Here is a 26,780-nt window from a genome sequence, read left to right on the forward strand (position 1 = left end):
ATGCGGCAAAATGTTAAATGTCGGATGTAGGCAGAGGTCGTCTGGATGTTCACTGCATCTCTCAGTTCTTCTGTATGTTCACAAATTTCATAATGAAAAGTTGGAAAAAGATTTTTTTTAATTGACAAGGCTATTAAAAAAGTTAAACCTCTGAGAACAGAACACCCCATTATTCTCTTAAAAAAAAAAAACCAGCCTGAGCCAGGGGAGCCCTACAATGCATAAAGGGACTAAAGAAACCATTAGCTAATTGAGTGACAGATTCGAGCATACAGGGGAGGCTGAAAGGCATAAGTGTGGCTGGAAAACATATACGGGAATCTTAGTTATAAATAGCAGCCTTAGCCACCTCACCTCTGGGGCCCTCTGGTCTCACTGCAGCCACACTGACGACTCCACAAAGCTCCTTTCTCTTCCAGCATGTCTTACTATTGCCTCTGGAGGTATCGCTCAAAAATCAAGAAGCCCATGAAAAAGTGGGTGCAGGAAGTCAATTTCCATAAGTAGGATCAGATTTAGCACAGAAAGCTATACCTGTATTCACGCAGTTCATGTGCAGAGCACCTCCTACTCTAGTCACTGTGATTCCACAGGAACAAGACAGACAAAAAACTATGCTCCTGAGACACTTATATTCCAGTTGGGAGAAACAAACAATAGGAATTTTTTTAAAAAGAAAAAAGGTAAATTGTGTAAGCTGTTAGAAGGTGGCGAGTGTAGGAGGAAAAAATGAAACAGGAAGAGGGATAGAGAATGCTATGCTTGGAGGAGGATTTGGGGTGGTAAGGAAAAGTCTCACTGGGAAGGTGACAATTGAGCAAAGGCTTAAAGAAGGGTGGGGAAGCCACATACGTAATCTGGAGGAAGAATATTCTAGGCAGAGAGGTCAGTGTGGCTAGAGCGTAGTGAGGGAAGAGAGGAACAGGAGATAAGGGCAGAAGGTAACCAGAGCCCACAAGTTAAGGCCTTGGAGTTCTCACAAGGTCCTTGGCACTTACTCTGCACCAATCAGGTGCCATTAGAGGGTTTTAAGGAAGGGATGTGACTTCTGTTGTAGCACCATCACTCTGGCTGCAGGAGGAGCAAGGGCTGAAGCAGGCAAGACCAGGGGGGAGGTCACAGCAATAATCCAAGCAAGAGCAGATGGCAGCCTGTGCCAGACCAACAGCAGTATATTCTTTTTTTTTTTTTTTTTTTTTTAAAAGATGACCGGTAAGGGGATCTTAACCCTTGACTTGGTGTTGTCAGCACCACGCTCAGCCAGTGAGCGAACCGGCCATCCGTATATGGGATCCGAACCCGGGGCCTTGGTGTTATCAGCACCGCACTCTCCCGAGTGAGCCACGGGCCGGCCCAACAGCAGTATATTCCAGGAACACAGCATCTAAGAAGACTCCACCTCAGCCTCCTCCCTAGCATGTGTTAGGAAAGACCCAGGACTCCCCACCAACCACATAAGCCAGGCCCCACAGGCTCAATGGTCTCTTAGAATCAAAGCTTTGTGCAAACCATGGTCAGGGGCTGCCAAAAGTGCCAACTCAGAGCAAGGCTGGAGGAAGTCAGATTTGATTAGAACCAATGAAACATATATAATGAAAATATTCCACTGGCAAGAGACTTTAGTTCCCTTGAGAAAGCCAAAGGCCTGAACTCATGCAAACCCCAGCAATCACCAAAGGTACTTCTTCTTCTTTGGTTATAGGAGTGCGCCCCTTTGTTCTATTCTAAGTACCAACTGGTTACTAATACCTTGTAATGCTACTTTATGGAAGTTGACAGGCAGCAGAAAGGCTGGATATTAGAATTTTGGGGAAAAGATTCTGGGAAATCTCAAGGACCACACCAGGAGAACCCTTTAAAAGCCAGCAAACTGAGAGAGACAACCAGACTCCAAGTGTCTCCTGACAGAAATACAAACCACCACACCAAAGAGGGAAAAAGAGAACCCAGATCAGACCAAGCCTCTAGATCTACCCATGAGCTTACAGAAAACACAGAGGGACAGAGGGACACATAGAACCATACTTCAGGGATACAAACAGAAAAATCCAAAATGTGGGAAACTGTACAGGACAAACTGTCCAATTCTATGACAACAAATTCCAAGGGGTAAAAAAAAGGAAGGAGAACCTCTGGATTGAAAGAGACTTAAGAGACATATCAACCTTGTTTGGATTCTGATTCAAACAAACAGATGGTAGAGGGAAAAAAAAAAAGCACTTTTATAAGACAACTGGGAAAATGTAAAAACTGATTAGATAGTTCATGATGTTGAATAATTACCATTAAGTTTTTGGGGGGGACCGGCCCGTGGCTCACTTGGGAGAGTGTGGTGCTGATAACACCAAGGCCATGGGTTCGGATCCCATATAGGGATGGCTGGCCCATGGCTCACTTGGGAGAGCATGGTGCTGACAACACCAAGTCAAGGGTTAAGATCCCCTTACCGGTCATCTTTAAAAGAAAAAAAAAATAATAATAATAATAATAATAATAATTACCATTAACTTTTTTAGGTATGAAACTGGCACCATGGTTATGATTTTTCAGAGTCTTTATCTTTTAGAGATACATACTAAAGTATTTGTAGATGAAATGTATCTGAGATTTACATAAAATTAGCCCAGTGGAGGTGGGGTGGGAAGTCGGATGAGACAGGAATGGCCAGGGGTAGGTAGTGGCTGCTGAGCTGGGTGATGGGCACACGGCAACTGTAAACTAACTAAAAAACTTACAAGAATTCAACATTACATACACAGTTTGAAATACAAAAAGGTAGAAAATATACAGTCAAACTGTTTGGGGAATAACTCCTACTCTTAGTTTTCCTCACTTCAAAGCCTCGGATTTGCAAGTGGCTTCAGGTTAATAATTTCCTATTAAGAAGAGCTGGTATGTGCAAGAAGGATGAGTAATGTTTTTCTGAGAGCTAGTTTTTCCCTTCTTTGACTTGGATTTTTTAATATGCTGTTTGCATATGGTACTAAATAGTATAGATAAATAGGGCATGGAAGTTGCCTTCCTTATTCCAACAAAAGAAAAAATACAGAAACTGTACCTGCCAAACCATGCTACCATAATGTGAGTCCATTATGAAATTCAGACTCTCGCCTGGACAGTTTCACAATGGTGAATGAAACAATGACCTAGTTTAGGGGTCTTTAATCATCACTGTCCCTCCCCACACCCACATCACCAAAACATCTGTGCATGCACATACATCTTTTAAAAGGAAAAACAGTTTCTGCTTTCTTTTTCGTCCTCATTCGCAATACAAATGTAAGGATGGAAATTTGAGAAAAATGAAACAAGACGCCAAGTAGGATACTTTTAAGGAGACCAAGAATTCTTGGGTTAAGAGTCTGAAGCCTGATGAAGATGGGGTTGATTTGGCCTTAACAGAGCTGCTCAGTGGAACAAACCTCCTTCTTCCTGCCTCCCTCTGCCCTTAATCCCACAGGCCCATCAAAAGAAAGTGAAAATAAGCAGGGCATTCATTAACAGGTCAGTGTTCATGCTACACATACCTGCGAAACACTGGTGTACAGAGGAACGGAACCGGAGGAAATTCCAGAAGGGCAGAGAGTAAACAGTCTCCTTTCCATTCCCCGGTTCCCTGTTACTCAGATACACACAGGCTGGAGTCTACCCCAGGGTTAAAGAGAATGCTCTTTCACATTCCCTTTGCAGTAAAGGAAGCCAAAAGCTTCCAGGATTTGCTGTTACGATGTCTCTTTGGCTTCCAACCTTAGCCAGAGCCTAACAAGAGAAAGTCTTTTCTACCAAGCCAGCATCAGGTTGTAAACACTGGAATTCCTGTGGGGGTACTAATGTTGACTCTGCTTCATCCACCCCTCTCAGCCCCCAACACTCACACCTTGGCGGGGTCCTCCCACAATGCAGGGTGTAAGGAAGAGTCTACCTTGGCCTTGAGGCCTCGTCTTTGTGTTGCTGCTGGGAGTCTACACTTTATCCTCTCTAAATTAAAGTTTCCATCTACTGGGGGTTGCATTAACTATTCTAAAGAAAATATGAAGGTACTTCAAAAAGTTCGTGAAAAATGGGATTAGAGGACAGCACAAATCTTTCCATGAACTTCTGAAAACTGCTCATAGCTTCATTTTACAAAGCCAATTTATAAACTTTTCCTTTTCTCTCTCTCTTTCTTGTTCGTTTATTCAAGAAACATTTACTGAATGCCCACTCTCTGCCAGACACTGCTAGAAGCTGGGTTATAATGGAGAATGGAAACCAACATAGTCCCTGCTTTTAGGAACCTCACAATTCAGTGGGAGAAGTAGAATTAACTAAATAATCTCACAAAGAAATATAAACTTGCAACTGTGAAAAAGGTTTCATACAAGAGAAATACCATGAGTGGCTGGCCACATGGCCTGGTAAGGGCATTAGGAAATTTCCTGAGGAACTGACAACTCAACAGTGATCTGAAGCTTCAAGCAGACAGCTAGCAGGTTGAGGGGTGGGGTAGGGCAGGGAGGAAGAGCATTCCAGGCAGGGAAATGCCCTGTGCAAAGGCCCTGTGGCACACTGAGCTGGATGCACTCAGGAGACTAAAGAGAGATGAGCGGAGCTGGAATGCAATATGATCCAAATGGGGCAGGACAGCCAGGTGGTGACCAGAAGTTGCAGTACCTCATGGGTCAGCTGCATTAGAGAGTTTTTCTCTAAACTAAGAGCAACAGCACAGTACTTAAGGGTTTTTAATCAAGGTGTGACAAGACCAGCTTCATGTTTTCAAAAATCATCCCGTCTACAGTGTGGAAAACAAACAGCAGGGAAGTAAGGGCAGATACAGGCAGAACAGACAGAAGGCTGCAGACAAAAACTGTCGATGACCAGGAAAGGGTAGGAGAAATGTAGGTAAGAGAAGTGGGCAGACTTACAAAGGTAAAAACCAAAAGAACCTGTAAATAGATAAGAGAAGTGGGTGGGCAAGAGGGATAGAGGTATCATTCACAACTCTTGGGTTTCTGACTTACTTAACCGGGCAAATGGAGGAAAATGGAATACTAGGATAGGACCAAGTCTGGGAAAGAGGTGATGAATTCAGATTTGAACATGTTGAGGTACTTCTGACATATCCACCAGGAAATACCAAGAGAGTCATCAGGCATGTGGGAAGGGAGCTCACAGGAGAGGTCTGGGCTGGAGATTCCAACCCGTGGGTCACCTGGGCATGGTGGTTATGCACAGGGAGGAGGTATGAGTGGGGATGAGAGCCTGGAAGGAGAGGATGAAATGTTAGGAAACTCTCACCTTTAATAATCAAATAGATGAAGACAACCTTGCAAAAAAGACAGAGAAGAGTAGCCAGAGAGGAAAATCAGGAAGGATTCCTGAGAAGGCAGCAAAAGGTGGACTCCAAAGCAAGGGAGTCTGCCCTTAGATAGGAGGAAGAGGGACAACACCCCTCTAACAACAAGAAAGATCAGGCACCTGCATCCTCACTTCAGAATGACAGATTCTTCATTCGGGGCCATCCTTGTTTCTCTTGATTCAGAATCCCAGTGTCCTATAGCCAAAGCCCACGCAGCTACACACATCCTTCTCTACTTAAAAAAAAGTGCACATGCGCTTCACACAACTCTTCAGATTTGTTATTTAGTCACCCCCATCTAATACGGTCCTGATAATACAGAGTCTCTTGAATCAGCTGAGGATCCCCTCAAAACATCATACAAAGGTTTCATCTGTCTTGGTAAATCTCTATCGTTTGTGAAGCTGTAGCATACTTTAAATTTTTTAAAGCGATTTAGGGGAAATTAATACAGATCTGGGAAACTTAAGTCTTCAGAATTGTTCAGAATTGTCAGTTCACATCAGTTACTGCTTCCTCGTCATTAGGGCTCCTCTTCCCTAAAGGGAGGGAAAGTTCTCATCACTCCATTAATCTCTACTCCCAGACCTGCCAGGCTTTAACAGATCATCCATTTTTTGTGCCCTCAGGGAACCTCAGGAAACCTCAGCAACCACACCACCTACCCCGGTTGCCCAGGATCAAAGCCATGTTTATAAACACAGCTGAGGAAAGTTTTCGACAACAAACCTCCTTTTAAATGTTCTTTGCATAGCAAAATGTAGGAGCCCTCCTAGAAAATTATTTTCATGGTTAAAATTCTGCTTTTAAAAAATTCCCCTTTTTAAAAACTGGTTTTTTATAAACTACAATTTCAGATGAGTGAAATATTAAGCCCCAATTAAGAGTTGGATTAATGATTAGAAAGTGTTCAACATGGAAAATTACTCTTACTATAATGTTAAATTTAAAAAATGATATTATGGAACACATCCTATTATTAAAACTATGGAAAAACAAGTATATAAAGGGGCAAAGAAATAAATAAACCAGGGGAAAATGTTAAGTTATATTTGAATAGTAAGATCATGAAATAAAGATTTTATTTTTTCAATTTCCATCAATTGCATAGTGGATACTCTTTTGTAATTTCCATGTCAGTTAGACATGTATACAGAAGTGCTGACAAATGAAATGACATGATGGCTAAGATTTTCCTTCAAATACTTCTCCCCAAAAGGTGGAGACTAAAGATGAAAGACAACTGGACCTGTGCTGGTTATCAGTAAAGCTGGATAGTGCTTAGAGAGCACAGTGTTGCTAACACCAAGGTCAAGGGTTCGATCCCATACCAGCCAGCTGCCAAAAAAAAAACCCAAAAAATAAAATAAAATAAAATAAAGCTGGATAATTGGTACAGGACAGATCATTATACTATTCTCTCTACTTTTACTTATGTTTGAAATTTTCCATAATACAAAGTTTAAAACTTTTTCCCATTTATGCTATATAATATTGTCTTCACAATATAACTTAAAAACTAACATGCTCATTATAAAAAATTCAAATATACAAAGGTAAAATCTGACACATATTTCACAAACACACACATTCCAAATTCCTTCCCTATGATATCACCCACATTTTACAACTTTCTATGAAGTCGTCGTACCTGCACACACTAGCACAAACACAAAAAGCTACAAATACAAAATTGAGGTCATCCTAGACCCAAAGCTCTGCCCTTTGATTTTTCAACAAATCTTTAAAAATACATATAGAAACAAAAAAAAAAAAAAAAAAGATACAAAAAAAAAAAAACATATATAGAAGCAATCTATCTACTGAGGAGGATTTGGGGATTGAGGGAGAGGCATGTTCAAATTGAATTTAGCCTTTGTTATAATGTCCCCCTCCAAGAGAATGAATTCATGTAATACATGTGTAAATAAACATTAAGAGAAGGAGGGAGAGAGAGAGAGAGAGAGAGAGAGAGAGAGACAGAGGGAGGGAAGGAGGGAGGAAGAGAGGAAAGAAGGAAGGAAGGGACACAGACATCACATTCTGAGAAATGTGTGCCTTACTGTTCTGCAGGTAATAAACAGCAACCCCCAGGCCAGGCCGGCGGCACTAAAGTGAAAATCCTCACTCTTCATCTAACAGTGGCACTAATTGTACTGCTCGTGTAACTGTGGCACACTTACTCTGGTCCGGGATCACTTTCCCTCCCGACTGACCACTCTATCACAAGAAGTCGTCTCCTACACTAAGAAAAATACTCTAAGAATCCTAGCAGACTGAAGGAAAAGGAAAAATCAAACACACCAATGAGACAAATGTTTAATGTTAATCTATTCCCCTGGGAGAACCTGCAAGACTAGAATGGACGATCAGGGGAGCCACTCTCAAATGACTGGCACAGAGCACAGGCCTAACATCAGAGGAAATGTTTCAGTTTTCTTTTTGGCCAGAGGAAGAAACAGCTCATAACCAGGCAACGGTATCATTTTCCTATCACCAAGTCAAGGCTATTGTTTCATGCCTTTAACAGTTGTCAGTTTAGGACCTGACTGCTAGGTGGCTGCTTAGAAACAGCACAGGTCCTCCAGGAGATGGCCCAACGCCTCCGTGGGACCAGCTCAAGAGGAATGGAAGAAGTTTCTAGAACTTTACAAACAATGCAGTCTTACATTAACAATAACCTGATTTAGAAGAGAAGTTTCCCAAGTCTCCCTTGAGTGACTCAGCCTCTAGACCTGCACCGTCCAATGTGATCCACAAGCCACATGTGGCCACTGAGCACTTGAAATGTGGCTGATCCAGACTGAGTGCTGTGAGTGTAAAAGACACACCATATTTCACAGACCCAATACTAAAGAAAGGATATACAATATCTCATTAATAGTTTTCTTTAAATTGATAATATGTTAAAATGATAACATTTTGGATATGTGGAATTAAGATATATCATTAAAATTAATTTCACCTGTGTTTCTGTTTTTACTTTTTTTTCAAATTTTAAATTACAGATGTGGCTCGCATTATGCTTCTCCTGGACAGCACTGACCCAGCGCCTCCTCCCTGGCACCTTTGGTCTTAGTCCTAAGGTGCTCTCATGCACCCTGCCTGCCTGGCCCCAGGGCCTTCTCTGTGAAACTCGACTGTACCCAGTTCATTCCTGCCTTAAAGCTTCCCACACACTGTTCCCTCAGCTAGGAATGCTTTTCTCCTGTTTCCCTGGACAATCCCTTCTCATCCTTCTCGTGTCCAGCTGTCACTTCCTCCAGGAAGCCTTCCTTGATACCACCACCCCCAGACTAGGTTAAGTTCCCCATCATGCATTCCCAGAGCATCCTGTACTTTCCCCCGCACATGTCACAGCTGGAATAGTTTGTACCATTTGTCTATTCAACATCTATCTAGCTCCTAAATTCCAGGAGGATGGCGATATTGTCCATGCTTTAAAACTAGCATCTAGCTCAGCACTCAAAGGTATTTATTGTGGGACTGCTGGAAATAAACTTCAGGCCCTTCCCCTGCTCCAGGCAAATCTCACAATCCTAAGAAAAAGCTCTACAGAGAAGAAGGAAATTTCTTCTCACACAAAACCCTGATCCAACATTGAGAAATTCTTAAGTCTAAGAAGGAAAAAAGAAAAGGGAAAAAAATGTCTTGACCACCCACTATAGACTAAAATGGAAAAGGATACAAAATAGCTGTAGAAAAAGAACAGAGTAACCGCCTTGGCCAGGATTCAACTTTTTTGAGGGGTGGAATCACCCTTTGCTCAAATACACGTTCCCATGAGGTGGACCGACTTCCAAAGCCGACACCCTCGCAGAACACTCTAGAGGCAGCAGCCATACATTGAGGAAGCCCTGTCCAGGGGAGGGGACTCCTGACAGAAAGCTTTTCTTCTTTCTTCAGATGAGGTTACACAAGGCAGCCTCTCAGCCATGAGAGCAGGTTTGTTTGCACATTTGCAGCAGGTCCTGTATGTTTACTTTTCAAGACTTCTGGCTAAAAGGACCTTTTCTTTCAAACAGCTCTCGGCTGACACCAAGTCACAAAATGGGCCCAGCTGTAACTTTGAGAAGTTGGGGGTGTGGGGCCAGGGGAGGGGGTAGCTTTTGGCTTCTTTGGGAATTCCTTGAGGTTCTGGCTTGGACATATCTGCCTGAGGTGCAGGATGATGAAAAGCAATACACAGAGCTTTTCGGAGACTATTAAAGATGGTTTTAAGTCCCAAAGCCTGGCATCTGGTGCCAATCAAGAAAACAGTAGTTGCTGATGTAACTGCAACCTGATCAGGGTGAAATGAGACAAAGGCCTGCATTTGGGGGCTGGGCCCAGATTCAGCCACAGCCTCCCCAAGTGGGCACCCAGCACTATGCTGGTCCTGCTCTGTACCTCAGAGGTGAGCCACGACACTGGCCATGAAGACCTCAGTCACAAGAAAAGACGTTCATCCTCACTGATCAGAGGAGAAAGTCAGTCTTTCAACATGGCATGTGCATGAGTGTGTTAGTGCTTTTGTGTTGTAGGCACAGGGTCGAGGTGGCACATGAGAGTGAACAACACTCACAAATGATGCCCCCATGGAGCTTACATTCTAGTCTGCAGAGGGCAGTAAGTAAGAAAAATAAACAAAATATATAGTATTATATGGGGTTAACTGCTAAAAAGAAATAAAGCAGGGAAAGGAAATAGGGAACGTTGGGGAGGAGGAGCCATAAGTAAGAGAGTTTAGTTGACATGAGAATATATTGTACAGTACGTACGATTCCATTTGTACACCATGTCCAGAAAAGGTAAATCTATGGAAACAGAGAGTAAAGTAGTGACTGCCAGGAGCTGAGGGTGAGAACAGGAATTAACTGTAAATCAGCAGAAGGGATCTTACTGGAGTGATGGCAAAGCTCATGGTGATAATTGTGTATAACTCAGTAAACTTTTTAAGAATCATTGCATTGTATACTTTTTAGAAAGGCAGTATGATCAAGGCCTCATTGAGGTGACACCTCAGCAGACTGGAAGGGGGTGAGGGAGCAAGTCATGAGGACACACAAGGGGCCGAGCCCGTGGCGCACTTGGTAGAGTGCTGCGCTGGCAGCGCGGCGACGCTCCCGCCGCGGGTTCGGATCCTATATAGGACTGACCGCTGCACTCACTGGCTGAGTGCCGGTCACGAAAAAACGACAAAAAAAAAAAAATAAAAATAAAATTAAAAATTAAAAAAAAAAATAAAAGTTTATGAGGACACACAAGGAAGAGTGTTTCCGGAAGAAGGAGTAGCCATGCAAAGGCCCTGAAGCAAGAATGCGGCAGTGGGCCAGAGAAACCGAAAGCAGACCGGGGGCCAGAAGGAGGTCTGGAGAGAGGAGGGGAATAGCTGAGATCACCTAATGGGAAGATCAGGGAGGACTTTGTAGTCCAGTAGGGAAGGACTTTAGTTTTTACTCTGAGATGGATAACCACTGGAAGAGCAGTATGATTTGACTTACGCTTTGAATTCTTATGGCTGCTGGGTTCAAAAATGTACTGCTGGAAGGCTGGCCAGTTAGCTCAGTTGGTTAGTGTGGTTATGGTAACACCAAAGTCTAGGGCTTGAGCCTGTACCAGCCAGCCACCAAAAAAAAAAAAAAAAAAAAAAAAAAACATGTGCTGCTGGGAGACAAAGGCAAGTACAGGGAGACCCATTTAGAGGCCTCTGCAATAACATTTGAGAAGTGACAGTGACCTGGACATGGGTGATAGCAGCAGTCACAGTGAGAAATGGTCCAATACTAGAATATATCTTGAAGGTGATGTGGACAGGAATTACTGATGGAGGGAATGGGGATTGTGACAGAAAGTGGAGTCAAGGAGGACACCAGTGATTTTAGCCTAAGCAATACAGAACTGCCATTGCTTGAGATGGGGGAAGCTGTGGGAAAGCAGGTAGCTCAGATTTTAACATGTTAATTAGAGGATGTTAATTAGACATAAATACCATCTTGGGTTGCCAGGGCAGAGGCCCAGGCTACGAGTCATATGTAGGTGTAGAGACCAAATTTAAAGCTATGAGGCTAGATGAGTTCATGAAAGGAAGGGGTATAAATTAACAGGCAGACACAGAACTAAGCCAACTTGGAGCACTCTAGTGTTTCAAGCCTGGTGAGAAAGAAAACCAGCAAAGGGAACTGAACAAGAGTGACCAAAAAGATAAACAGAAAACCAATTGAGTGTGGTGTCCATGTCAACGAGGAGGGATCAATTAATTGTATCCAATCTGAAAGCCAAGTGAGTTGTGTATGAGAACTGACCATTGGGTTTAGCATCACTGCGACATTGGAACAAGCAACTGCACAGAGCAGCGAGAGCACCTCTAACTGGAGGTGCCTCAAGAAGACAAGGGAGAAGAGAAAGGAAAAGAAAGACAAATTAAAACAACAAAGAAATTGCTTTCACTTAACAGACTGGCAGTGGTTAAAAAGATTGACAATACTCAATGCCATTAACAGGTACCTGGGCACACTCATGGTGAGCGTATAAACTGGCCCAGGCTTTACAGCAGACCTAGGCAGCAGGCATCAAAAACTTGAAACGCACTTGCCCTGTGACCCAGCAATTGCATGCCTAGGAATTTACCCTCAGGAAAAAAATGGACAGGACCACAAAGATATCTTCACAAGAACTGAACAAAAAGTGTTGCTTTTAATAGTAAAAAGGTAGAAATAGGCAACCAGAAAAGATTGGGACCAGCTAGGTTAGCTCATTTGGTTAGTATATGGTGTTGGTAACAAGGTTCAATATTACACCAGCCAGCCACCCCCCGCCAAAAAAAGAAGAGAAAAGATTGGTTAATCTGTGGATGCATTCACATAAAACAAAAAAACAAACACAAAAACCATTATTACAGCCATTAAAACTAATTTAGTTTCATTGATCTAGGGGAAAACAAGCAAGTTACAAAGCACTATGAATGAGTTCCCATTTTGAAAAAAAAAAGGCATATATACACACATGCATACAAACATGATTATACACCAAAAAAATAATAATAATAAAACTCAAAGGATATATAAAAATATATAAACAGGATTATATCTGAATAGTAGGATTTCAAGTGTTTTTCACTTTCTCCTTCACTGGAAGACAGTATATACAGAGGTTGTGGGCAGGTGCTCTGTGAATAAAAGGCCTGGGTTAAATCCCCCTGCCACAAGACCCTGGGCAAGTTTCACAACATCTCTTGGCCTCCATTTCCTCATCAAACGGATGGCAATACAATCTACATCACAGTACAGAGGATTAAATGAGTTCATACATATGTATATGTATATACATACAGAGAGAGAGAATTCAGAACAATGCCTGATACATACTAAGCACTCAGAATACTTTTGTCTTTTTTTAACAATAAGCATGAAATAATAATCAGAAAAATGCTAATGGTAATATTCTTAATCTTAGGAGCATGTATTGCTTTTTTATTTTTAATTGTAGTAAAATACACGACATAAAATTTTATTTCGCTTTTGTAATCAGAAAAAATATTAATAGTAATAGTTTTCAGCAGATCCCCATACCAGCCAGCCACCAAAAAAATAACAATTTTCAATTTCGGAGCAAGAGAAAGACTCTCAGGATCTAGTATTACTGTGATCATTCCACAAGATTGAAATAGCTAGGTCTTAGTGGTTTACCAGGTTCATAAAATAACTAATTGGCTAAGCAGGACTGGTCCAGCCATTTCTACCATGAGGCCTATTCAAGGCACTGGATTTTGTATCTATGCCGTACATATCTCCCCATCAGCTCACAGTACTGTCACATTCTGCCTTTCACTTTTGTCCCTTGCCCGCCTTCTCCTCAGCTGAAGAATGGTAAATAACTTTTCAAATTTAAGTTTAAAACTGTTTTTAACTGAAGAGAAATCTTTTAAAAATTTCTTCTCTTCTCCCTCTGACTCAAGTTCCAAGGTTTAGGAGTTTTATTTATACTTCAGCTGAAAAACTGGAAAAACAGTGCTGTGTTTACTTTAAAATAAATGCATGCACTGTCTATCAGGCACAGCTCCTTGAAACCATGGCCTACCCACCAAAACACTCCATCCTTATGGAGGAGCAGAGAGGAAGTCCACCGCTCATGACTGGCCTATCTGTTCTTGGAATGTAAAGTGCCGTAACAACCCTCTGCTTATTCAATCTTCAAATAAATAGAGAACTGTTTCCTTTCCTTTTTTCCAATCTGACAGACACACACATGGGGAAAGAAAAGAGCCATACATGGAAGATGGAACACATAAGCAGGGAGCTTTCCCAAGTCTATTTCATTTTTCACAGTGTTACAAGTGCAGCAACTCTCACATCACCTTCTGTGTACTATAGATTTGAGGGAACGAGTAAGTATATGAATGATGTTGAGAGCCAGGATTCTCACATGGAATGGAAGAAGGTCAGGAAGAACCCTGTGGAGCTGAATTGGAGGTTTCAGTGTGAACTCATGGTGTTTAACATATAGATGCAGAAGGAGACATTTACATGTCTGTGTATGTCTGATATGTGCATGTGTGTGCATGCATGCATATATATAAAGTCTATCAAGAAAAATGAAGGTTGAAGAGCCAAGAAAGTTTTGAAGAAGAAGAGCAGTGAGAAGAGATATGTCCAACCTGATGTTGACATTTGCTCTGATGAAAACAATGAGAATGTGTAAAACCAGTACGAAAAAAATAGAACTAGATCCCTACCCCACACCATATACCAAAATAAACTCCAGATTGATTCAAGAGTTAAATGTTTAAAAAACTAAATGGCAAAACCATCTCACATGTTGGTGTACAGAAAGCATTAAGGTATTTGATTTTATTTTTTCCCAAGTGGTTAGCTCAGTGGTTCTCAAACAGGTATGTGTCTGAATCCCCTGCAAGGTTTGTTAAAACATAGATTGCTGGGCCCCACCCCCAGAGCTCTATAGGCCTGGGCTAGGGCCTGAGAATTTACATTTCGGACATGTTTCCAGGAGATGCCCATGCTGCTGGCTTCAGAATCACACTTTGAAAACCACTGGTTAGCTAATGGTCCCAGTGCCATTTGTTTACCTTTCTTTTCTGATCTTAAATGTCACCTTTATCATACAGTAAATTCTATTTTGTATTATGTTTCAACAAAAATATATGATGAGGCCATGTCAAAAGGATACAGGAGCAAGCCTGAAAAGGTACCCATTGGCCAAGCTGGGGATACTTTGAGCATCAAAATAACAGCAGCAATAAATTATAACCCATTGAATAAAATGAGAATCCATGAGTTGAGATTGATAATACATATCTGCATGCATGCATACAGGAAAAGGGAAAGCTCTTCCTTGCAGTACTATGCCAACCAATAAATGTAGAAATCATGAAATAAAGGAAAAAAAGCATTTGTAACCATCACAGTAAAACCATTATTGGATACAACAGATGTAGGTGAAGGTGTGATGAGGAACAGATATTTACATAGTCTCAAAGTATCTTCCCATAAATTGCTCTTTAACTGTAAAGGGAAAATAGTAATTTTGCAGTGGAGAAACATGGCAGACAGCACCTTAACCAAATGATCAAAACTAACTTCCTCAACAGTGAAACAAGCTGAGTCATGTGCTCCGTGATTCGATGCACTGAGAAGGACACACCTCACTTCTGAGCTGCTTCTGTCAAGAATGCATGCCCTGAACCTAATCATGCAGATAAAGCCAAATTGAAGGAGACTCTACAAAAAGACTGGCCTGTACTCTTCAATGATGTAAATATCATGAAAGACAAAAACAGCCTGAGGAACTGATCCAGATTTGAGGAAACATGACAACTAAATGCAGTGCACCATCTTGCTCAAGATAGTGGACCAAGGGGGAAAATTAACTTCATTGTGACAACTATAAAATCTGAATTAGATAACAACATTGTAAAAGTGTTAAATTTCTTGATTTGGTTATATAAGAGACTATCCTTTCCTTGTAGGAAATAGACATCTTAGGGATAAAGAAGTGCAACGTTTGTAATTTACTCTAAAATGGTTCAGAAAATAATTATACACATATGCATAGATGAAGACAATGTGAAAGTAAATGTATCAAAATATTAAGAGTTGGGTAAAGGGTACGGAAGATTTCTTAATTCTATTCTTTTCACTTTTCTCTGAATTTGAAATTATTTTAAAATAAAAAAGTTTTTAAAAAAATCTTCTTCAAGCTACACTGTCCATCCTTGAAAACAGGACAATCTGGTAGTGCCAAGGTCTGCAGCATTAATGAGGCTAGCTGCAGGAGAGGAGAGCTGCAAGAGAAAATTGAGTCTTGAACTCTACCTACTATGTTTAGAGGGAAATGAAGATTGTCCAGTAGGCAGGTTCACATGAAACACACGCTGGTAACTACTGAAGCTGAGTGATGGGGATTATGTTTGAAAACTCTCCCTTAATAAAAAAGTTTTCAAAAAATCAATATGCAACCTCAAAAACTGGCTTCTGCACACAGATGACTAGAGCTATCCTTAAGAGCCAAACCAGCACAGTTGGTCCAGTCCCCTTGCAGCCACGACCAGGTCAATGTCCCCACATAAAGTCAGCCAAGGCTGACCATATGCAACTGCAGGACTTGAGTAAAACCCTCCATCATAGCATCCCTCTGCCAAGGGAAGGCAAAAACAGCCAGCTGAGTTTCCCGGTCAACTTCCAAGTCCACCCAGGGGAAACAAGGGAGCAAATGAAAGGACGAATTATGTCTGTGAAGCAGAAGAACGCTAGGTCGGGAAACCACTGCTCATCAGGTCCTTTCCCAGGGAAAGCTGTTTCAGGAAGACCAGGCCATAGTGAAAGGAGTTATCCAACACACTGTGACCCACTTACCTTACAACACTGTATTCATACTTAGACATCACTCTGGAAACATTTCCAGCCCAGCAGCTCCACATAGAGAACAGGGGCCAGGACCACTGTGCTGAAACATCCCTTGTTAATGACAGCCTCCCCACTCCACTTCCCCCAAAGCATTTGCATTCGTCCACTCTTAGTTCTCTCCTGGAACAATCTCAGGATTGCTTCCCATTTAGGCAAGAAGGTCCCACATCAGGAAACACGGTCTCTTTTGTCCATCTGGGATTCAAACCTCCCAATCGTTTGGAAGAAAGGTACAGAGGAGACAAAATAACTACTACTGCTGCTACTTATATAGTTTTTACATATGGCAGGTACTGTTGTTAGCTCATTTAATCTCAAAACAACATTTTACAGATTAGGAAACAAAAGCACACAGAGGTTAAGTGACTGTCCAATGTCACAAAGCTGGTGGAATCAAAATTCACATTTAGTAGTCTGACTCGAGTCTACATGATTTCACTTCTCTATATGAAAGACTTGCAATCACCAGAAATAGCCTTGCTGTAAATAGAAGGCTTTATGAATCATAGCTGGAATGTTATGTATGTAGGCTATGCCACTGTCATCCTAGAAGATTTGTTTTTCTAAGAAAAAGCAGCCCACTGTGCTATGAAAATCCACATTTTCCATCAGCTTCTGATCTCATGTGCCTACCCAACCCAGGCACACACACAATGTGCTACTGCTGGTGCCAGCAACAGCAGCAATAGCTGCAACCAATACCACAAACAACATAACCACTGGAAAGCACAGAAAACATCTTCCTAAATAATTCTCGGTTCAAAGAGAAAATCACAATAGCAGTCACAAACCATGAGCAGGATAGCACAAAATTTATGGGATGGAAAATTGGCACACTAGAAAACTGTATGACAGTATCTACTAAAGCTAAACAAACATACGTGAACCAAGGCCCCTAGATATGTGTATACTCAATAGAAATGAGTATGTCCTCCAAAATACGTGTGTAAGAATACATACAACAGCTTTGTTCATGATGGCCCCAAACTGGAAACAATCCAAATGTCCACCAATAGGAAAATGGACAAATAAATTAGGTATATTCATATAATAGAATACTACACCTAAATTAAAAAAACAGACTATTGACACATGCGGAAACATGGGTGAATCTCACAGATATAAAATGATGAGCCAGGCACAAAAGAACACACTGCCTATTCTTGAATTTTATGTCAATAAGATCATACAAAGTTAACCAATAGTGATAGAAGTCAGAACTGTAGTATCTCAGGGCAGGGGGAGGGGATATTGACTGGAAAGGACGTGGGGAACCTTCTGGGGATGTTGGAAATGTTCTATATTTTGATTCAAGTGGTGATTACCCAGATGTGAACATATGTACATATTAATCAAGCTATTACACTTAAAATTTGAGCACTTTTATTTGAAAGAAAAAATTTTGAATACACAGAGGAAAAAAATCAAAGGCAAGTTCAAAGCAAGGATGTTTTCACTATTAAACAAGAAAGAACAAAAATAAATGCACTAAGCTTTCAACTCGAAAAGCTATAAATGACTGACTGACTGACTGAATGAATGAATGTATAAATAAATAAACAGATCTAGGGCAAAGGTATAAAAAAGTTAATAAAGTTAAAAACTGAAATTAATATTAGAAAATATGGTACAATTGACAAATAAATCCAAGAAGCTGTTCTATGAAAAGTAAATTAAAAAACAAAAGTTAAAACAAAAATGTTTAAGCTAGTCAAGAAAAAAAATGGGATAAAACACAGATACCAAAAATCTGAAGTGAGAAAAATTATAAACATTTTTAAAAATGAGAGTGCTATTTAAAATCCTTACAGTAACAAACGTGAAAATCTCATGAAACAATTTTCTCAGAAAAAAATTAATTAACAAAATTGACTCAAGATGAAGTAGAAAAGCTGAACAAACCAATAATTATGGGGGGAAAATTGAAAAAGTCATCAAAGAATCATTTCAAAGAAAGATGCCAAACCTAGTTGGTTTTATGGGTGAGCTCTTTCCTGCACTCATGGAACAGATAATTCCCATGTTATAGAGTCTGTTCCCAAAGTTGGAAAGTGCTTCAATTTACTTTATAAAATTAGCTTAGCCTTGATTTCAAAACTGACAAAAATAGAGCAAAACTACAGACAAATCTCACTGATGAATATAGATGGAAAACTACCAAATAAAATATTAACAAACAATTCTACACAAAATTTTCAAGGAATAATCTACCTTGAGCAATTAAATATATTCTAGAAATTCTAAGATTGTTACTATTAGAAAATTAATATAATAAATTAAAGAAAAAAATCATATAATCATCCCAATGGTTGCTTAAAAGATATCTGATAAAAAGTCAACATCCTTCCTGATTTTTTTTAAAAAAGCAACAATTAATAAAGCAAAAGACAGTTTACTAACACCCAATCTTATATGACAGACAAGTTGCCAGAGGCACTGCTCCATCACCAGTAAAACAGAAAGTTGTACACAAAGCAACCAACAAGAAAAAGTATAATTACCTCTTACAATAAGCAAAGTTATTAGTGTTAGAATCCACAGAAATGAGCTATAGTAGCCAAAAGAGCATGGTACTGGCATAAAAATAGACCAATGGAGCAGAATAGAGAACCCAGAAATCACCCCTCAGGCTTACAGTCATCTAGTATTTGACAAAGGGTACAAAAACATATATTGGGGAAAAGACTGCCTCTTCAATAAATGGTGCTGGGAAACTTGGATATCCACATATAGAAGAATGAAACTAGACATGCACCTCTCACCATATACTAAAATCAACTCAAAATGGATTAAAGACTTAAGTATAAGACCTGAAACTGTAAAATTACTAAGGGAAAATAGAGGTGAAACACTTCAGGAACTAGGTCTGGGCACAGACTTTATGAACATGAGCCTGAAAGCACAAGAAACAAAAGAAAAAAAATAAACAAATGGGATTATATCAAACTAAAAAGCTTCTGAACAGCAAAGGAAACAATTAACAGAGTGAAACAACAACCTACAGAGTGGGAGAACATTTTTGCTAACTATGCATCTGACAAGGGATTAATATCCATAATATACAAGGAACTCAAGCAATTACACAGTAAAAAAACAAATAGCCCAATTAAAAAATGGGCAAAGGAACCAAGTAGGCATTTTTCAAAGGAAGACATACAAATAACCAATAGGTTCACGAAAAAATGCTCAACATCACTAGTCATCAGGGAAATGCAAATTAAAACTACATTGAGATATCATCTCACCCCAGTTAGACTGGCTATAATCAAAAAGAATGAGAATAACAAATGCTGGTGAGAATGAGGAGAGAAGGGAACTCTCCTACACTGTTGGTGGGACTGTAAATTAGTACAACCACTATGGAAAACAGTATGGAGGTTTCTTAAACAACTACAGATAGATCCTCCATATAATCCAGCAATCCCACTTCTGGGTATACACCCAGAGGAATGGAAATCATCACGTCAAAGGGATACCTGCACTCCCATCTTCATCGCAGCTCTGTCCATAACAGCCAAGATATGGAACCAGCCTAAATGTCCATCAATGGACGACTGGATAAGGAAACTGTGGTATACATATATATACTATGGAGTACTACTCTGCCATAAAAAAGAATGAAATTTTCCCATTTGCAACAACATGGATGAGTTTGGAGAAACTTATGTTGAATGAAATAAGCAAAGCACAGAGAGATAAATACCATATGTACTCTCTCATAAGTGGGAGCTAAGAGATAAAGAAGAAAGGAAAGAAAGACCACAGTGGCGTGTTGGTCTTACAGAGGGAGAGAACATACCTAGGGATACAAAGTGGAGTAGGGAAAGGGGGATGGGGAGGGAGGTCAGGGATAATTGGGTGGGGGACATGGGGTATAATCACAATTTGTGGTAATGGGCATGCTGCCAGTATGGATCTAGCCATCACATCTTAGGCATGAGTGGTGATTTGCTTTGTACCCCATGAATATTCATAACCAATAAAAACAAAACAAAAAACATTTTTAAAAAAAAAAGAATCCACATAAATGTCTACCAAGAAAACCAAAAGAAACTACTGAAAACCTGTACTAAAGAATTCAGTAAGCTGACTGATTATAAAAGAAAATGCAGAAACTAATTACCATCTACCAACAATACTAAGTTCGAAGACATAATAAGATTCCACTGAAAATAATATCAAAACTGTTCAAAAATTAAAAGATAACTTTAAGATTATTTGAATCAGGGCCGGCCCATGGCTCACTCGGGAGAGTGTGCTGTTGAGAACACCAAGGCCCCAGGTTTGGATCCTACATAGGGATGGGCGGTTAGTTCACTGGTTGAGCGTGGTGCTGACAACACCAAGCCAAGGGTTAAGATCCCATTACCAGTCTTTTATTTTATTTTATTTTATTTTAATTATTTGAATTAACTTAGAGACATTCTATATTCCTGGCTAGGAAAATTCAGTATGGAAATTCTCCATCAAATTAACTTTACGTATGACAGGATTCCAAAAAAATCTCAAGAGATTTTTGGGAGGAGATGAATTTTAGAAGAATAATTAGGGCCGAGCCCGTGGCGCACTCGGAAGAGTGCGGCACTGGGAGCGCAGCGACGCTCCCGCCGCGGGTTCGGATCCTATATAGGAATGGCCAGTGCACTCACTGGCTGAGTATCGGTCACGAAAAAGACAAAAAAAAAAAAAAAAAGAAGAAGAAGAATTAAAGCTACAGTGATACATTTTATGCTGTAGTAGCCATAGAAAACAGTGTGGCAGTTCCACAAAAATTAAAAATAGAATTACCACAAGATCCAGCAATTCCACTTCCAAGTATATACTTAGAAGAATTGAAAACAGGGATGTGAAGAGATATTTGCACACCCATGCTCATAGCAGCATTATTCGCAGTAGCCAAAAGGTGGAAGCAACCCAAGTGTCCACCAACAGATGGATGAATACGCAAAATGTGGTATATGCACACAACAAAATCTTATTCAGCCTTAACAAGAAGGAAATACACACACGTTACAACCTTGACTACATTATGCTAAGTGAAATGGGCCAGTCACAGCAGCACAAATACTGTATGATGCCACTTACGTGAGGTCCCTAGAGTAGTCAGACTTAGAGAGACAGAAAGTGGAATGGTGGGTGCCAGGCGCTGGGGCAGGGCAGGATGTTTAATTGGGACAGAGTTTCAGTTTTCCAAGATGAAAAGAGTTCTGGGGATGGATTGTTGCATGACAATTTGAATGTACTTAATAGCATGAAACTGTACAGTAAAAAGTGGCAAAGATAGTAAATTTTGTTATGTGTATTTTATCACAGTTAAAAATAGAGAAATATTGATAACACTCTAAAAAGGAAAAGGCATGTTGCGAAATAACATGTCCATGTCTGATATCAGTTTTGTTTCACTGAAGTCATAAATATTAACACACGTCTACACACAAGGAAAAAAGCTTAAAAGGGTATACGGCAACATGTAATAATTATCACTAGGCGTGCTTACAGGCAAATTTTGTTTTCTTTGGGTATCTGTGTGCTTTTCTGTAATTTCCAATTTCTACAATTACTTTTGTAATCAAAAGCAAAAGTACGTTTGCTTGTTTTGGCTGCTAGCCAGTACGGGGATCAAACCCCGGGCCCTGGTATTATCAGCAGCATGCTCTAACCAACTGAGCTAACCGGCCTAAAAACAAAAGTATGTTGACTGCCCAAATGAAGAAGGAAAGAAGAGGACACTCATGTTGGTTGCTACATCCTAACATGAGACTATCCACAAGTATATTTCCAAATAACATAATAAATTTAATTCTCCTTGGTAATCAATTTCCAAAAGGCAGACTAGAGTTTGGGAAAATAAAGACCAACTCAGAAGAGAAAGCATCGGGGAGTTCTCTGTAGAGTTAAAAGAGGCATATCCACAGTTATAAACAACCCCTCAGGCCAGAATGGGTTCACCACATCTCCGTGTGCTGAGCAGAAAGGAAAAGACCAGAGGAGGCTAACACCCTCACAGCCCATCACAAAGGACAGGCTCAGAGAGAAAGGATTCTTGAATCAGTGCAACGCTCTCCCTGGGACTCAACACCCCCTGCCCCCACCTCTCTCTTGAGCTAAATCCACTTTCAGAAAATATTTTCTAGACAGCAGACATCAAGAGAAAAAGGAGCCTTTCTTTCTGTAGTGTTCATTTACCACATATGGCACTGCTCTGAACAGAGGCTTTATGAGGGAGGGTCCAAACCCCACAGCCACGGGTTATGGCCACTGACCACAGACAGCAATAAATAGACGTGAGGGTTTCTATGTCCATCCAGCAAAGGCACCCAGGATAAGGAAGACAGAGCATGCATCACATTCCAACATCCAATGAATATTTACTGAGCGCCTGTTAAGCACAGGGAACTACCTGTAACACAATCCCAAAGAGAGACACATACACATACGAACGCATGCATGTAAACACAAGCAAACACACACACATGTGCACATGTACACACAGCCCCTTTTTTCTACTCTAGGGCTCAGACTAGAAAGGCAATGGTTTAGTCTGGAGGCATTTGACAGTTTCACTCAACATATCACACACCTCCTAGATCAGGAAGAGAAGCAGAGACAGAGGGAAAGTTTTCATCCATGAGGAAGGACCAAGGGGGACATAGCACTGTAGCCCACTGCTAGAGGCCCTGGACAAAGGGGGCTGAACTCTGCCATGGAGGCAGAGAGGGGCACTCAGCCTCCCTAAAACCCTGCAGACATGGGCATCCAAGGGGAGCAGAGCCACCACAGCCCCAAGTCCTGGTCAATGTGCCATGGCCTCCTCACCCCCACAAATGGGTCACGCCAACCGCCCCCACATCATACGTACTTTTGCCCCCATTGTTCTTCAGGACATTGGAGAGGTTGACAGAGGCAGTGCCTAGCAGTTCATTTCTCAAGGTATGGCAGCTCCAGACCTTCAAATCTAAATGACTCTGGGCCGTGACATTCCTGGAAAACAAATACTTGATTCATCACATCCAAGCAGATTGGTCACTCCTATAACCTAGAAGAAAACAAACTATACTGCTGACATCTGGCAGTGGGGGGTGGGGCGCAGAACAAGAAGACGCTCACATATACCCTTCCCCCGACAAAGCTGACCTTGTCACCCTCTAGCTAATAATGAACACTCTGTGAGCTCAGTGAGGTAGAAACACCTAAAGAAAGGTGCCTTGGGTAGCAAAGTCAGAAGAGTCAAGGCTCCCACAAGGCAGCGTCTTCTCTCTTTCCCGCATCTTACTGCATTGAAAAAAAAGGGGCTTTCTCTTACAAAACGATGATCTCATTCCAGAGAAGCTCAGAGCTCCCGATGCGCTTCCCAGTCTTCTTGGTCTCACTGGGGAGGCCATCCACCGCCACTTCCACGTATGAGTTAATTCGAGGTTGTCGATTGTGCACCTTGGGCTTTGCTGAGACCACTAGACGGGAAAGAAAGGAAAAGTCAGAGATGAGTCAGAGGGCTCCCACCTGCCCCCCTGTGGCAGATGTTCTGGCTCTTTTCAGTTGTTTCTTTAAAAAAAATAAATTTTGTTATGTCCTGACCAAAAAAACTTTTTAAAGAAATGTAAGTATATAAAAAATACATATAGTATACGAAAAAAAATAACTCCTAACCTGAAAACACTGGGATAATTATCATTACCAATTTATCATTGGTAAATCTCCTTCTAGAATTTCATCTTTCACTTACCCAATTCTTTAAAAATTCTTCTCCCCCCAAAATCAATTGTAAATGGCTGCAGCTATAAACCATATAAATATGAATATGTTAACTATTCTTCCATTTTTGAATAGATAGCTTGCAATTTTTTGCTCTGGGAAAATTACCACGAATGTATACATTTGCATGCATTTCTAAGTATTCTTCCAAAGGATATGAACATTTTTAAAGTTCTTAAAACTGCTTAATTCCTTTCCAAAAAGGGCAAATCCATATAGAGTCCCACCAGTGCTATAGGAGTATATCCATTTCACCAAACACCACAGAACACTGAGTGCCGTTTTTTTTACTCTTTGCAAATTATACACATTTAAAAACAAAGATAACAGCTAAGATTTAATGAACACTTATTATAGACACTATGCCATGCACACATTAATTAACTGAATCCTTACAACAAATGCATGAGGCAGGGAATGTATCATCACCCCCACTTTACCCAGGAGGAAACAGGTTTGAGAAGCAAAGTCACTGCCCAAGCCCATAGCCAGGGAGCTACAAGACAGAATGTGCACTCGGCCAGCCTGACTCCACATCATGCCATATGTGATTACCGGACTTTGCTTATTTGTTCTGTTGCTGTTCTTCAATTACCAGTGAGGTTGAATATTTTTTCCATGTGCTTGTTAGCCATCTGCATTGCTCTCTGGCTCTATGTGGCCACATTCCCGATGTTCACTTGGTACCAGCAAGCCAAAGTCTCACCGAACACAAACCTAAGCAAGTATTACACCCAGGGGCTAGACAAGCATCTTCGTGTAGCATATATCGCCCATGCTGGACACTCCAGGTCGCTAGGCTGAAACACATCTAGATGTCTTTCATCCTGTGCCCCACATCAGAGGATATGACTAACGTTCCTTGCCCACGATGGCAAGTCTATCCTAGCCTGAGCTCCCCTCTGTTGAGAATTAGCAAACCTTTCCCTCCCAGACCCTTCTGAGAGGTGACAGTCCTGTAACAGTCCACAAACTGGCAAAGTCCAAATCCACCTCCAGACTGATTTTAGCAATAACTGTCATCCCCAGGCCCAAAAGTAACGGTAGAGAGAAAGTCAAGAAGCAAACAAACAAACAAAAAAAAAAACAGCTGTGGCTAAGATTCAGAAGCAACAAGGGATGGTACAAGAAGTAAAGGTTTGTGGTGCTGAGCCATGGCCCAGGGTAGAAAAATGAAGTACGTTACACATAGACCAAGGTTAACTGTGGCCACCTGGTGGTGAGAGAGTAGCTCTGCATGCCTTTAACCTAAACTAGGGACTAATTATAATCAGAGTTCTGTAACTTTAAGCTAGACAAACTCTTTAAAATCAAAGTTTAAACTCTTTAAATAAGTTCAAACTCTTTATTTCTTGGTTGGGCCAACTAAGATGCAGGGAGGTAAAATAAATAACATCCAAAATCACAGAGCTAGTCTGGCAGTGTTAAGACTAGAACCAAATCTCCCAGCTCCCAGACCAATTCTTTCAACTCTACCATGATGTTTCCTTTTTTGTCCTCTAGCTTTTCTCACTAGGTCTTTTTTTTCCTTTCTTTTTTTATCTTGACATAATTTCAGACTTATAGAAAATATGCAATAATACAAAGAATTCCTAGAACCTTCAGAGTCACCCAATATTAACCTTCTACAATTGCTTCGTTATTCTTTCTCTCTCCTGCCTCTCACACACATACACATTTTTTTCCTGAAACCTTGAGGGTAGGTTGTAGACTCTGTGCCCCTTTACTCCTAAATACTTCTGTGAGAACAAAGACATTTTCTAACATAACCATAATACAGTTATCACAATCAGGAAATTTAACATTTTTATAATACTATTATTTAATCTACAGACCTTATTCAAATTTTGCCAACTGTCCTATCAATGTCCATCACAGCAAAAAAGGGAAGAGGAATTTTTTCTGGCCTAGTACCCAATCTAGGATCAGATGTTGTACTTGGTAGTTTCCAATCTATAGAGAAGTTGAATAGCACAAGAAATATCTGTACACTCTTCACTAATTGTTACCATTTTGCCACATTTGCTTTTTTCCCTCTCTATGTGTATGTCTCTATCAGCACTATGCAAGAGAACTTCTGTGATGGTGAAAATGTTCTATGTCTGTGCTGTCCAATGCATTGCCATGACACACGTGTAGCTGTTAGCACTTGAAATATGACCAGTGCGACTGAGGACATGAATTTTTAAATTTATTTAAATTTTAATTAAAACGTAAATAGTTCTATGTGAGTACAGTGGTTACCCCATTAGACAGTACAGATTACAGTATGACATCTATGTCTATACATATGTGTGTATGTATATAGCCATACTTTTTTTTGGCAAACCATTTGAAACTTTCAGAACTCATGACCTAAGAACTAGGACATTCTCCCTCTTAAGCACACCACCACTGTCATACCTAAAAAAATTTAGTTGCTTCCTCTATGATCTGATATCCATTCCATATCCAAATTTCTCCAGTTGTTCCAAACATATTTTTACAGCTGTTTTTCCCCCAACCCAGGATCCAATCAAGACACACAAATTGCATTGGCTGTTGTCTCCTTAACCTCTTAAAATCTAAAATGCCTTCCCTGCTTTTCCATGACAATGATTTTTAAAGAGTTCTACCAGCTGTTTCATGGAAAGCATCAAATTCTGCATTTTTCCAATTGTTTCCTCATAATTAGATTCAGTTTAAAACATTTTTATCAAGAATACTACACAGGTTATGTTGTATACCTCTTATTGTACACATTAGGTTGTCCTTCTATTGGAGATGCTAAGTTTGATCGCTTGGTTAAT

General features: G+C 40.5%; 1 protein-coding gene across 2 annotated transcripts in view; it reads right to left on the bottom strand.

Moving 5' to 3' along the window:
• The window catches only part of WWP2 (WW domain containing E3 ubiquitin protein ligase 2), a 135,951-nt gene that overhangs the window by 80,265 nt on the left and 28,906 nt on the right, over positions 1-26,780 (bottom strand). For both annotated transcript variants that reach the window (XM_063110276.1, XM_063110277.1), the window contains 2 exons: positions 23,543-23,690; positions 23,099-23,220 (listed from right to left, as the gene is read on the bottom strand). In XM_063110276.1, the coding sequence (XP_062966346.1) occupies positions 23,099-23,220; positions 23,543-23,690 (270 nt within the window). The remainder of the gene's footprint in view (positions 1-23,098; positions 23,221-23,542; positions 23,691-26,780) is intronic.

The sequence above is a fragment of the Cynocephalus volans genome, chromosome 10 (genome assembly GCF_027409185.1).
Source record: "Cynocephalus volans isolate mCynVol1 chromosome 10, mCynVol1.pri, whole genome shotgun sequence".
NCBI lineage: Eukaryota > Metazoa > Chordata > Mammalia > Dermoptera > Cynocephalidae > Cynocephalus > Cynocephalus volans.